Here is a 14587-nt window from a genome sequence, read left to right as displayed (position 1 = left end):
CACTGGTTGTCCTGGAACTCATTGTGTAGACCAGGCTGGCCTCGAACTCAGAGATCTGCCTGGGATTAAAGGCATGCACCACCACCTGGCTGTTTGCAGTGTTCTTTTCAGTGACCTTAGCACAGGAGAAACAGGATGCTTGACTGCGGGTCATAAAAGAACTTCAGAGGCAAGCAGTATGAAGCAGATTTGGAGGATTAAAAAAAAAATTTACTTACTATTATTAAATACATACATACATACTGTCTATGTGTGGATGTGTGCATGCATGTACAAGTGCTCACAGGGTCCAGAGGCATCAGCCAAATCCTTCTGTAGCTGGAGTTATAGGCAGCTGTAAGTTTCCAGTCCAGTTGTGGGTGCTCAGAGCTGAACTCCCATCCTCAGCGACAGCAGTTGGTACTCTAAACAATTACATGATCTCTTCAGACCTAGGGTTGGCGTTTCTTTAAAGAAGAATTTTTAAAACATAAACTCAAATATGAGTGTGAACCGAGACACTTAGGAAATGAACAGCACACACTCAGGGGTAGGCCTGGGCTTCCTAAAAAAGTCATACATAGTTCAATTAAGACATTAAGTTGTTACAACAGCCACACATAACTTTGGTGGTCTCTGACGATACATCCCAAATAAAGCTGCTAAGGGCTTTATTTTCTTCTTTTCGGTAGATGAAATCAGGGAGTGGGTTCTTGAGGTGCATTGGGTAGCATTGTAGCTGATATAGTAACATCCTAGGTCAGGAGGAGCCCACAAGGACTTTAAGATGCATTTTTACTATAATTAAATTTATAGTCTCAGAAAAATTCCATGTTCACCTCTGGGAAGGGAATTGGGCTATACTTAAGGATCAAATATAATTGAACATAGTTCATTGCTATTTATTAAGTACAGAAGCAGCATAATCTGTTGCCATAGTAACATTCTTGTTTGAAATATCTCTGTATACAAGAAACATATCTATAGGCGACTTTTATGTTATTAATTATGATGGAATTCTTGACTCTCAGCTTGTGAAGTGCTTCACATGTTCTGGGTGGAGCCTACAAAAACCAGAAAAGATTCCAAACGACCTTGGGTTTCCATGTTCACTTCCAGGTTAGCTCTTACTTGGCAGCTATGGTCACAAGCAGGCCTTCAAGACAACTCCCAAGGGAGGGGCCCCTTTCCCTCCCACATCTCCCTTGTTTTCCCTGTCTTTCTAGTCTTTGCACCCACTTCCTCTTGCATTCTTGGTCCCCTACTTCCTGTTGCATTTTCGGTCTTGTTCCCTCTTTTAAAACTAGCATGTTGAGTATTATATAGCCAGGAACAGATTTTCTGAGCTCTACCCTGGGACTTCCTGATCCTCCTAGCATATAAATACCAGGGCAAGCCAGGGCATCAGAGAGCAGTGAGCAGAAATCCTCGGACCAGCTGGGCCTGCCTTTCAAGAGGATGAGGAACTTGGGGGCTGTCATTTCATTCTTTATCCTTGTGGCTGTCCTTGGATCCCAGGCTGGGATCATACATGGTAAGTTCATTGAGCCTTCATATCTAGCGGTCAAGACTATGGGAACTCAGAACTGGAGGGTGGACAGAGGAGGGGACCATTGTCATCTGGAAAATACTCTCCCTCCTTGGTGATGGGACTTACTTAGAAACAGCATCGAGTTACAGACCTACCTCTGTCTGTAGCCTTTAGACCCAGGAAACAAGACATAGATGCTGGACCCCATCTGGGGAAACAGTTATGTTTGGTACATTTATTTAGCTGACATAGGACTGTGTTAACTCCAAAGAACTGGAATAAAATTCTAAGTCCGAGGGAAACAGACTTACATGGTAAAGTATCAGACACCACTTCCAATAACTATCATTTTGGTGAAGTGAGATGGGCACGTAAATTGTTTAACTGCGCTATTTTTTTATTTGACAACTGCATATCCAGCACTTTTTAATGTGCTGGGCAGCTGCAGTTCTGTTTGTCTTATAGCTGTCAGCACATTGATTCCTCCTAAGCCTGAGGGGTAGGAATCATATTAAACAATGGGAATTTGCCCTTTTTGTAGTGGAAAACAGTAGACAGTTGGTGATTTTATATTTTCTATCTATTACTGTGATTGCTGTCATTTTATAAATGAAAAAAACTGAATCATGGAAGTCATAGTCTTAAAATCAAGGCTGGTAAATGGTGGAATTGGAATAAGAGCTATCCTGAATGGGGTATAGAAAGATGTGGTCGTTTAGGATCTTTTCTGGGTTTTGCAAGCTCCACCTAGAACAGGTGAAGAGTGTTACAACATGTCCACATGCCTCTTTTATGTAAGCCATGCTGACCATACCATCTCTTGTTGTCCTGGGGGCATGATTCCTGGACCCCATGGGAATGTCAAAATCCACAGATTTCCTGTCCATTTATAACCCATGTACATACTCATCTGTGCATTTAAAAAAAAAACCCTAGACACTTGTAAGACTTAAAACAGTTTAAATCACAAGGTAGGTTTACAATCTTTGGCACTACACGAATTTTGCAGTGTAGAAGCAGAATTTTGATAAGTTAATATAACACAATAATTTCACTTCTGGGTATTGACCAAAAAAATTTCAAATGGATACATGGAAAGATTTTGAGCCACTCATGTTCATAGAGGAATTATTTGCACTACACAGGGGAAGGAGACTCTACATACCCATCAGCAGTTGGATGGGTAAGTAAAGTGTGATAGCCGCCGTACTTCTACAGGAGAATATTACTTAGTGTTGAGAGGGAGGGGTGTTCTGCGTGTGCAACAAAGTCAATGAACACCAAGGAGTTGCTATGGTGAGTGGCAGTCACCATGGGCAGGTAGCCTGGCTCCACTCACAGGTGTCACTTAAAGAAGTCGATGTGTAAAGACAAGAGAAGCACATGGAAGGATCGTGAGTTTGAGGCCAGTCTGAGTGACACAGCAACACACCTTGTCTTTAACCAAGAAATGGGTTCTGAATTTCAGTTTTGCAGGCTGGAGAAGTCATGAGTGGATGCAGTGGTAGTTACATACTAGATTGAAGGTCATTAAACTTTACACTTAAAAGTTTTTTTAAATGGCTGAAGAGAAACAGAGAATGAGTGAATTGGGGGAAGAGGAGAGATAGGGGAGTAACTGGGAGGAAAGAAGGGAGGGGAAACTTCAGTTGGGATGTAAAAACAAGAAAATAAACAAAAAAATTAAAAAGACATATATTCAAATGAGGCTGGCAAGACAATTCAGTAGTAAAGATTTGTGCCTTGCAAACTTGGTGACCTGAGTTAGATTCCCCAGGACCTATATAAAGGTGGGAGAGGAGAACTAACTCACAAAACTAATTTGTCTTCTGACCTCCACAAGCACACCCACATCACACACACACACACACACACACACACACACACACACACACACACACACCGCTGTTTCTTATCCTAGATCTGATCTAGGAAACATTATACTCAAACAAAATAATGTTCCTATAACATATGTTTATCTTTGTACTAAACGAAAAAGCATAGAAAAAAACTTCACTACACTATTGAGGACATCACACCACCAAATGGGTTCCTAGAAAATTTGTTTCTAGAGTCCTACAGATTCCAGATGAGTAGACACATGTGACCTATCACACAATGCAGTGTCAGTTAACTTATCTGCATTAGATTTGCCACTAGTGTTTAGCATTTCAGAATCTACAGAATGTTCTTATTTCTCACATACTTTTGAAGGGTCACGGGGCAAGGAACATCTCATAGCAATAAGACACACTATCCTGGGGCAGAACTTTGACCCAGGTAGGTTAGCAGAGATCCGGCAACAGAACTGCCTGCCTTCAGAGGGGAGGAGGGGAGTAGAGCATGGTGGTACACATAGTACTCTTTGCACTCAAAAGTCTGGGACCGTATAATTGACAGTTCAAGACCACCCTGGGAAGAATGGCAAGATCTTTCCTCATGCACCAAAAACTGGAGTTGGAACATGTGGTAACTGGAGGGGCTAATATAATGCTGCCAGCCATGACAATCTTTCCCCACCATGTCTGTTTCTTCCAGAAACAATAAGAGAAAAGAGGAGGGAAATTCATCACTTTGAACCTCCAATAGTCCAACAAGGTAAGTGACCTATTTTAAAAGATTGGGTGGATACTTACTGTACTATAGCTTCACTTTTCCTACTGATGAAACAGGATGGGAGGGCCCTGGGGGTGGCTGCCATCTCAGCAAAGGGCAGCATGGCCATGGGGACTCACCCCAGTGACGCCTTCTCTACATATACCTGGGTGCCCCGAGTCCTGGGCCTCCTCACCCTCCCTAGGACTCCCACAGCACTCTTGAGAGCAACAATCCGGCCCTTGAGTAGACCTGTGTCTTTCTACAGGTGTTCAAGATGCTTCAGATTGCTGCTTCTCCTATGTCTCGAGGATCCCATGTTCAAAATTTATATATTACTTTCCAACCAGTGGTGGGTGCATCAATCCAGGTATCATGTAAGTGTCAAACTCATTCATGGTATGTTAGGGGGAGGGGAGCCTCCAAGATCTTAGATGACCTAGTGGATAGGCTTGCAGAAAAGGGTCATCCTTGGATCTCATCAGGTAAGGGGGAAGACAGTTCAGGGTATAGACAGGGAGACAGCAAGCAGAAGTCTGCTGGAGTCACTCCATGAGTCAGAGAATCTCACAGGCCTACAGAGGACCCCAGAGAGGATGTGGTGCTGAGCCATCTCCTAGAGAGAACAGATTGTTGAGTGGAAAATCTGAGGGTCCAGAGGATGGGGTTCCCTTCCCTGTTTACTAAAGACGTCTGTTTGTAATGTTTCTTCTCCTTTTTCTCCAGCTTTGTTGCCAAGAAAAGGAACCGTGTCTGTGCCGACCCTAGCAATAACAGAGTTCAGGAGTGCATACAACGCCTGAAGCAAATCCCAGGACCCAGGAACAGAGTCATTGCTTGAGAAGGAGGGCCAATATTGCCAGCCACTCTCTTCTGTCTTCCCCAGTGGCCACCTAGGAGGCTCTAAGCATTTATTTTTATAAATATTTAAAACATTTATTCTGCTGTTCTGGTTGAAAGCGGCTCAAGTAGTCAACAGTAATTATATGGACTTGGTTTGACATGACTAGAGCCATCTTGAGGTATAACCATCGTGATTGTCTCTGAATAATGGCTGAGTTTTTCTGCATAGTTTCTCAGCAGATTATAAGTGGGATAAACTATTACAGCAGCCTCTGGGGCCTTTGGAATGTGTCTGGTTTTGATACTAAATTAAGCCAGCCGAGATGAAGTCAATTTTGCCTTAGCACATACATATGTCCAACTTTGTGGGGACCCAGCTGGTCTTCCTACAAACCCTACAGCAGTAAGCACCACCACCACCCTGCAAAAATAAAGAACATCCATGTAGCCATAGGTCTGTCTTTCTGTCTGTCTTTCTTCAGAGTCACAGAACCATGGGGCCAGTCTGAAATTGGGCTGTTGGGGAGAAAGTAACACACTCACTCGCCTTGAATTTCTAGGGGAAATTGTGTAACTGGGTATTTTCTTAAAAACCAAAGACAACATGATATAATTTTAAAATTCCTAAGAAAGCAGCTTATTCCCATGTAGACTCCATACAAAGCTGTATTTTACCCACTATTGAGGGAACCATTAATTGTTTAAAATGCCTTTGGGTTTTGTCCCTGTTTGGTGTGGTTAAGGAATGATAAGGGCCTCTGAGAGGCAGAGGAAAAGGCAACATCAGCCATGAACTCAGGCCTCCCCTTTAACTGCTCTGACAATCTTTGGATTGCTATAATATACTAGATTATGTTCTAATAAAGCACACATTTGAAGGTAAAGTGAATGACTAGAGGCTGCCTCCATACAAACTAGTCAAGTGGAGAATCAGAATAAGAAAAAAATACACTTTATCTCAGTGAGAATGCTAAGAGGAGCTTCTGAACCCCTGGAAGGAAGTGAAAGGAACCCTGGGAAGAAGGCACAAAAGAAAACACCCATGCAGAGAAGTAATTGATGAATGCAGCCTAAGTCATGCTGTTCCCCAATGGGAGACAGCTTCCAGTCACAGGGCAAACCGCACCTCACAAGGTTCAAATCCAGTTGTAGGTGTAGCTGAGACAATAATTCTTCATTTGGATGGGTCCATGGTGGAGAGAAGTAGCATTTATAAGAAAGCCAGTAGCCAGGTGCCATCTTGAGATAAAAGCCATTATTCAAAACTGAGCTGTCCTGGGGACCTGAGGCCAGGGACATCTACTAGTTGGGGAGCCGTAACTTGGCTTGCCGCAACCTCTAGGTGAGAAAAGTTGACGAGTTATGGAGAGCTGGACACTGAGGAATTGAAGGGTCAAGTTGCAGGAGGCTAGCTCAGGCTGAGACATGCATAAGGACAGATAGCCCTGCCCTTTGTAACCGGGAACAGATTCCATCAACTGAGAATAACCCTGGATTTGATAGTTCTGAGCCTGAAGCAGGTAGACAGGTCAAATCCTAGAACCAGCTGTTGTTCACTGCCGTAGGGCCCAAGACCCCTGAAGTCCCAAGAGGGTGTAAGATACCTACATACCGACAAAAAGCAACATGGGGGAGGAAATTTCCTATTTTGGCTTTCAATCCACATCACAGCAGGGAAGTCATTGTGGCAAGAGTTTGCACATCCGCAGTCAAGAGCAGAGAGAAATAAATACGTGCATGTTCATTTCTTGCTTGCTTAGTATCCAGCCAACTTCCTGTACTCTTTCACAATCCAGGGCCCAGCACCTAAAATGGTGCCATCCACTTCCAGGATGGGTCTTTCCATTTTAATTAACAAAACAATCCCCCATACACATGCCTACAGCTCAACCTTATCTAGATAATTCCTCATTAAGACTCTCTTCCCCTGTAAGTCTAGGTTATGGCATGTTTCCAGTTAAAGTAACCAATACAATACCCAAAATGGCATTCCTCCACTAGGGTGATTCATACTCAAGAGGTCCTGAAAGTATGAAGACAGGTCCTCTGCTTAAAACAACCTCAGTGCTGTGGTTTCCTCCCACATTCCCAACATATATGGGAAACACCCTCCAGATAAAATATAAAGCACCACAGGGTTACATTCTGGCAAGTCTTAGGAGAATGAGACAATCTGCCCAGATTGCAGAAGGAAACCTATGAAGCCCATAGAACCTCTACTCCACAAAGAATGGGAATTGTGAAAGCAAATGCCAGTGCAGATTAATGCCACACACCTGCCCAGTACAGGGACAGTACAGGATGTCACACACCATAGGAAATAAAAGAGTCTACAGTTCAACTGGTCCTCTCCTGTCTCCATGCTTAACAGGAGGCTAGCAAGAGAATACAAACAAACAACTGATTAAATAAGGAGCATGATACATGATAAGAGAAAGGAATTCAATGTGGATATAGAAACACTGAAGAAAAACCATAGTGAACTACTGGAAATCCAAAATATAATGAGGCAAAATAAAAGTTCCACAGAAAGCCTCACCGGTAGAATCAGCCAATGGAAGGGCAGCATGTCTGAGCTTGTGATGGGAGATGTCATTCTGTATAAGCTTGAAGGTAAATTACAGGGACTAGAACATGACAAGGACAAGGACAAATTAAAGAAAAGGTCTGAGTTGGACTTTGTAGCTATTCAGGACACTGGGAGTAGACAAAAATCCAAGAATTACAGATGTAAGAGACGGTGAAGAACTCCTTTCCAAATGCCTAGAAAACATCTCCAATGAAATCCTAGTAGAAATTTTTCCCACACTAGGCAAAGAACCATTTATTCAGATAGAGGAGGCATTTAGAACACCAAATACACAAGACCTGAAAACAAACAACCAAATAACAAACTTCATCTTGTCACATTATAATCAAATCACTAAATAGTCACAAAAAAAATGTGTAAAAAGCAGCAAGAGATAAACATCAGGTCACACACACAAAAGCAAAGAAGCAACCGATGAGCTTTCTCTCTAAACCTCTCTTCCTCTTTTATTTGACTGAATCAGGATAAAACTATGAATAAGCAGCAAACATTGACGAACTCACGGAGATATTAAATAACTCACTATGTAGACCAGACTGGCCTCCAACTAACACAGTCAGCTCTGCCTCTGACTCTCAAGTGCTGAAAAAAGGTGAGTGCCACCACACTCAGCCTTAGATGTTTCTCCTGACAGACATTCTAAAGAGATTTCCCCTCTTAAGTTAAAGGATATTAAAATATCTAAAGGGCTGAAGAATTGGCTCGGTGGTTAAGAGCACTTGCTGCTCCTGCAGAGAACCCAGGTTCAGTTCCCAGCACATACACGGTGGTTCACAAGTACCTGTAACTCCAGTTCCAGGGAATCGAATACCCTCTTCTGACCTCCATGGGCACTACATGTATGTAGTACACACACATATATGCAGGCAAAACACTCATGAACGTAAAATAAATCTTAAAGAATTAAAGAGAAATAATGAAAGAAGGAGCCAACATCAATTTTATACATCTCTAGTAAGACATAAATTCACTTCTTCAATCAGTATGTCTTGGTCCACTGGAAATAGCATTAGCCAAGTTAACCCCTCATTGGAAGTCTGGAAGGATCTCCCACTCCCATTCTGCAGTCAGTGCTAAAGGGCTGAACGAATCTCTTGGGAGGAGAAATCCTTTTGGAAATATCTACTCTCTCTCTGACTGAATGGATTGGAACAGTTTGGAAAGCCCCGTGTCCCCTTTGCCCTCTACTTCCCATTGTGCTCCGAGACTCGTTCCTTCTTTTAGAACTAGCGTGTTGAGTATTATGTAGTCAAAGAGCAGCATTATGAGCTGTAACCTGGGACTTCCTGGTCCTCTTACTTTTATAAATAGCAAGGCAGGGCAGAGGACAGTGAGCAGTCTGAAGGCCAATTGGGTCTGCCCACAGGGAGGATGAAGCCTTTTACTACTGCCTTCACCTTCTTCATTCTTGCAGCTGCTCTTGGATTCCAGGCCTGCATCATAAGTGGTGAGTCCCATGGTAAACTGGAAGTCTGGGGAGAAGACCCCAGAAAGGTAGCGCTGACTGCTGTGAATAATCTCTATCCCAGACAGAGCAATGGCATTTACTTAACAGTACACAAGTACAGACCTGCTGCCTCTGTCTGCAGCCTCTGGATCAGTGGGTCTCAACCCACAGGTCCATATTAGACATTCTGCATATCAGATACTTACATTATAATTAATAAGGTTAGCAAAATTATAGTTATGGCATAGCAATGAAAATAGCTTTATGGTTGGATCCTAGTACACTGATGCCTTGCTTCCATTTGGAGAAGTTCCTTTTCAATAGCTAGAATTATTTGATGGCTTAACATAATCTTAGCCAATGTTTTAGCTAGCTCAAAAGCACTGTAATTAAATTGCAAATCTGTGAAAATAAACAGTTTTGTGTTGCTATAACTTTTTGACACCAGTTAGTATAAAAGCATCCTTTTTTAAGGCGTTGGGATCAGCCAGGCAAATGGCTCACACAAGGTCTCATTTGAAGCTATGGTATTTTGGTTTATGGAGGTGACTAGGGCACAACACAGAGAGGTCCTGTAAAATAAAAGAATGCATTCTTTAACTTTTCTAAGGAGGAGAAGTACATCATACATCCTACCCCACAGAGCCAAGGAGAATACTGGGCTTGGGTCAGGAGGTATAAGCATTAGAAATAGAGAGACTGGTTTCTGGTTCTGTACTGGGGATATTGGGAAAGAGGCAGGGCACAATGTGCGGCATAGTTCAGGGGGGCATAGTTGAAACTTCCTAGTCTGAAAAAGCCTGGCAGACTTTGAATACATGATGTCCTCTAATTGCCTAGGACCTAACTTTAAGAAGAGCAGGGACAAGGGAAAAGCCAGCATGGCCTTTGAGGGTGGGATGAAGGCAGGGGTTGGATTGAACACGAACGAGTCTGTTTGAACCCTTTGTTTAGAAGCGGTTAACCCCTCCCTGATGTTCTGATCTTAAGCAGTCAGAATACTAAGATGAAGAAAACAGTAGAGTCATCTAGCCATTCTATTTATCTCACAGGAATGTACTTAACACTCCCTATTGTCAGGTGGATGCTATTCTGCCTTACAGATGCTGATTCATTCTTCCTCCAGCATCCCTGAGGGGTTGGACAAATGGAAATTCACCATTCTTGTGGGGGGAACAAAATAGCAATTCTGCTTAGCTTTGTATATCATTATGGTTATGCTCCTTTTGCAAATGAGAAAAGTGAGACAGAAAGCCTTTGATAACTTAAGACTACACAAGTAGTAAGGGATAAAATGAAGAGGCGAATTAGTGATGACACTCTTAAGAAAAGGCAATACTAGTTAAGATTTACTTTGGAAGCCCATCCACATCACATCAAGCATGTTTAAAAAAAGAAAAAGAAAAAAGAAAGTAGCCACACATCTTACTACACATTAATTACATACAATTATTGAAGACACGATTTAAAGAGTTAGTTGCCTTCTTTTAGCACAATGCAAATTCCAAAGTCCTTTAGCAACAATCTTTGGGCTTAGACATATTTAGAGATGCAGAACTATTCTGGATTTTAAAAAGTGATATGTTGCTGGATATCACTTAACATCCCTGATAATTTCTGCAGAGCATCCCTTAATCAGACATTCATACAAACTTAGACTTCACTTCAAGGGACTCTGTGTCCCCAAAGGAGTTGAGAAAATGTGTAGTTTCTGAATTCCTAAAGATTCCAGAAATGTAAGAAGAACTGTGGGTGTACCCCTGTATGTGGACACTTTATTGATGTCACCATATTACATTTGTATTTCACTTACAGTGCTTCAGAGTCAGCAGAATATTTTCAAATGAAGCCAGAAAAATCTCATGTCACCAAAAGGGACTAATGGGCCTAGGCATACCTAGAACCCAAGAGTGTGATGGAAGCCCATCATTGGGGCCTGTCTGCCTAGGTGAGCATGGGTGTGGTGAGTGAAAATGCTGACACTGTTCTCTGCACTGTTTCTTCCAGCATCAGACACAGAAGAGGTCCTGAAGGCAAAGCAAGGACTTGAAGAAGCTCTAGTGTTTCCCCGGGGTAAATATTTTGTTACAGCCTATATGGAGAAGCACCATATGGTTGCAGATGGAGCCAGAGCATCATCCTCCCCGATGACAAAACAGAACAAGGTCACAAGGGTGGTTGAGGATGCTCCCTAGAAATAACCAGGGATGTTAAGGAATTTCCAACAACATCCCCAGGAAGATCAGGATGGACCATGAGTATTCCCTCCAGTGTTCCCTTCTCTATGCACTGAATCGGCCCACCTGAGGCAGAAATTGCCTATAGGTGACTGTGCCTGGCTTACCTTCTGTGGACATGCTCCCAGCCCTACTATGGTCCACCTTAGGCCCATTAGAGGGTGTGGAAGAGATGGCAATGAGTGTAGGGTGAGGAGAAAGCATCCCCTGAGTCCTGGACTTTTACACCTGCTCTGGGACCACAACCAACACACACACACACACACACACACACACACACACACACACACGCACACGCACACGCACACAGCACTCTTGAAGAGCAAAGACTTGGCCCTTGAGTGACCCTTCCTCTCTCTACAGGCTTTGAAGAGCCTGTGGACTGCTGCTTCTCCTACATCTCACGGATCAAGTGTACAAATTTTATATATTATTTCCCCACCAGTGGTACTTGTATGGAGCCAGGAATCATGTAAGTATCAAATTCACTCACTGTGTATTGGGAGCGAGGGAGCCTCCAAGACATGAAAAGACTTAATAGGTAATAGGTATCCAAGAAAGCCCCATCCCTGGATCCTACCAAGTGATGGGGAGGATACTTCAGGGTTCTCAGGTCACTCCAAGAGTCATTAAGGAAGGAATCTCACAGACCTAGAGAGGTCCTCTCTGAGTGGAAAATCAGAGGGTCTAGAGGATGGGGCTTCCCTTCCCTGTTTACTAGAGACTTCTGTTTATAATCTTTCTTCTCCTTTTTCTTCAGCTTTGTCACCAAGAAGGGGAAATGGGTCTGTGCCAACCCCATGGATCTGAAGGTTCAGAAGTGCATAAAAAGCCTGACGCAAAACTCATGACCACAGCCCTGCCAACAATAACCTTACTTGTGAAGGAAGGCATGTACTGCAGCTGCTTTCTTTAGTCTTCCTCAGTGACCACCTAGGAGGCTCTAAGCATTTGTTTTTATTAATACACAAAACGTTTATTTTTCTGTTCTGGTTTAAAACAACATAGCTAGCTTTGTCACAGAGGGGGAACTTGTCTGTGCCAAACCAACCCCAGTGATCTGAAAACTGAGAAGTGTGTGAAGGGCCCGAAGCTGACCTCAGTGACTACAAATAACATTTGATAAAGATAAGAGGGCAAGGGCTGGAGAGATGGCTCAGCAGTTAAGAACACTGACAGCTCTTCCAGAGGACCTGGGTTCAATTCCCACTCACATGGCAGCACAAACTATCTGTAGCTATAATTCCAGGGGATCTGGTTCCCTATTTGTCCTTTAATAGTATTTGCAGTTTGCTTATGAATTCAGCTTCTCCTGACTAGTGCCATCTTGAGTCAGAACCATCATGTTTGCCTCAGAATAACTCTTGGGTTTTCCAGCATAGTTTCCCAGCAGATTACAAGTGGATGAACCTGTGGGGTTTGGGAATGTGTCTGGTTCTGATGTCAGCTTAAGGCAAGCCAGAGAAATTCAACTAGGATGAAATCAATCCTGCCTGAGCCCATATCTTCCCATTGCCCCTAGATCAGTAAACCCCCTAATAAAGGTCATCCATGCAGCCACAGGTTTGTTTGTTTCTTGTTCTTCAGTTTCATAGGACCGTGGGCTGAAATTGGGTGGAGGGAGGAAGTACCTCACTCATTCTACTTGAATTTCCAGGGGAAAAAGACAGGGTGAATCACACAACTTTGTATATTTTCTTCAAAATAAAAGGCATCATGGAATGATTTTGAAATTTCTAAGAACACAGCTAATTCCAATGTAGACATCATATCAAAGATGTATATTACCCATTACTGAGGGAACCACTAAGCCCATCTAAAAACCTTTGGAGGAAGTCCTTGTTTCATGGAGTCCTCAATGCTATTTGATCAATCAGTTTGTTTTTACACCGGCATCATGCTATTTTTTTTTAGCAGGGCTCTGTAAATGACAATTCCTTCATTGGTGTTTCTATTGTTCAGGACTGTGGGGTTATCTAAGATCTTTTGTGTTTCCATATGAAATTTAAGATTGTTCTTTCCAAATTCTGTGACAAACTGAATTGGAATTTTGATGGGGATTGATTGCATTGAATCTGTAGATTGTTTCTTGTAGGATGGTCATTGTCCCAGTATTAAGCCTACCAGACCGTGAGAATGGGTGGTCTTTCCATCTCCTGGGGTCTTCATCAATTTCTTTTTTCAGTGTTTTAAAGTGTCTGTTGTGCAGTCCCTTTGCTTTATTGGCTAGGTTTGTCTCTAGTTACCATGACATTGGCTGCAGGCTTGTTGTTTATTTCCTTCCTTAAATTGAGACATGCTCCCTGTATTTCTAGAGTTTTCAGGACTGTAATAATGAAGAGCTGTTGGATTTTGTCACAGGCCTTTTCTGCATCTCCTGAGATGATTGTGTGGTTTCTGTTGTTGGGTCCATTTATGCAGTAGATTGTATTTATTGGTTCATGTTTGCTGAGCCATCCCTGCAAGTCTGGGATGAAGCGCTTTGTGATCTCAGAAAACAGCTTTTTCTTAGTCCTCATTTGCTGACATCACACTGTTGTAGTTTGATGCAACCTGAGACCCAAGAGAGAGTGTCCACTGCATGCTTCTCTACCTTTTGGTCATGTCCCCACCTGAAGCCATACCCAAAGGGTGTGGCCACTAACACAAATTCACTGGCAAAGGGAGATTCTACTACACCCACTTGATTCATCAAAAGTCCCATATAGATTTTGACTTCCCATAATCTTTTCTACTAGCCAACAGAGAGTCCAGGTTTTGTTTTGCTATTATTCCGTGTTTCCAGTCACACCATGGACATCATGGTAACTACTTCATTCTTAGGGAAAGTCCTTCCAGGACTTCCTAATTTTTCATTTGATTCACAGAAAATTATGCTATGCCTATGCCTGCCAAAAGCAAAATCCCGCCATACCGGAAAGCGTCCTTATCTCAAGCCAGAGTTCATTCCCTATGACAGGCAGCCCATGGGGTCTCTCCCTTGGGCTCATTTTTCATTTTGTTAGAATATACCCTTGAACTTCCTCCTTCTGTACATGACAAAGGCACACACTCTCCCTTGTGCCCATGGGATCCAGGCCAGGAACATTCGACTCCCCGGCTGGCCATGCTTATACTCCCTTTTAGCACTTCAAGCCTCGATCCAGTGTTACAGGCAAATATAGAAAGAAAGGACTTTTTAGCCGGGTGGTGGTGGCACATGCCTTTAATTGGGAGGCAGTTTGAGGCCAGCCTGGTTTACAAAGTGATATCCAGCACAGGCTCCAAAGCTACAAAGAAACCCTGTCTAGAAAAAAAAAAAAAAAAAAATGAAGGAAGGAAGAAAGGAAGAAAGGACTTGCTCTGTGACACTAATGATACACACC

General features: G+C 42.8%; 2 protein-coding genes across 2 annotated transcripts; both read left to right on the top strand.

Moving 5' to 3' along the window:
- The first annotated feature begins 1337 nt into the window (after nucleotides 1-1337).
- LOC127219570 (C-C motif chemokine 6) lies at nucleotides 1338-5401 on the top strand. The gene is made up of 4 exons (XM_051181282.1): nucleotides 1338-1513; nucleotides 4049-4108; nucleotides 4374-4482; nucleotides 4832-5401. Exons 1-4 carry the CDS (start codon nucleotides 1438-1440, stop codon nucleotides 4944-4946), a joined length of 360 nt encoding a protein of 119 aa, XP_051037239.1. The 5' UTR covers nucleotides 1338-1437; the 3' UTR covers nucleotides 4947-5401.
- Nucleotides 5402-8779: 3378 nt separating this feature from the next.
- Nucleotides 8780-12779, top strand: LOC127221288 (C-C motif chemokine 9). Its single transcript, XM_051183177.1, has 4 exons — nucleotides 8780-8985; nucleotides 10993-11058; nucleotides 11586-11694; nucleotides 11983-12779. The coding sequence occupies exons 1-4, from the start codon at nucleotides 8910-8912 to the stop codon at nucleotides 12071-12073; spliced, it is 342 nt and encodes a 113-aa protein (XP_051039134.1). The 5' UTR covers nucleotides 8780-8909; the 3' UTR covers nucleotides 12074-12779.
- The last annotated feature ends 1808 nt before the right edge of the window (nucleotides 12780-14587 follow it).

Source organism: Phodopus roborovskii, unplaced genomic scaffold, assembly GCF_943737965.1.
Source record: "Phodopus roborovskii unplaced genomic scaffold, PHOROB, whole genome shotgun sequence".
NCBI lineage: Eukaryota > Metazoa > Chordata > Mammalia > Rodentia > Cricetidae > Phodopus > Phodopus roborovskii.
Note: the sequence above shows the minus strand (reverse complement) of the source record. Positions and strands in the feature narration are given on the sequence as shown.

Coding starts and splice junctions, on each gene's coding strand:
- LOC127219570 (XM_051181282.1), top strand. CDS start 1,438: ATGAGGAACTTGGGGGCTGTCATTTCATTCTTTATCCTTGTGGCTGTC. Junction 1,514..4,048: donor CCAGGCTGGGATCATACATG/GTAAGTTCATTG, acceptor TGTTTCTTCCAG/AAACAATAAGAGAAAAGAGG. Junction 4,483..4,831: donor TGCATCAATCCAGGTATCAT/GTAAGTGTCAAA, acceptor CTTTTTCTCCAG/CTTTGTTGCCAAGAAAAGGA.
- LOC127221288 (XM_051183177.1), top strand. CDS start 8,910: ATGAAGCCTTTTACTACTGCCTTCACCTTCTTCATTCTTGCAGCTGCT. Junction 8,986..10,992: donor CCAGGCCTGCATCATAAGTG/GTGAGTCCCATG, acceptor TGTTTCTTCCAG/CATCAGACACAGAAGAGGTC. Junction 11,695..11,982: donor TGTATGGAGCCAGGAATCAT/GTAAGTATCAAA, acceptor CTTTTTCTTCAG/CTTTGTCACCAAGAAGGGGA.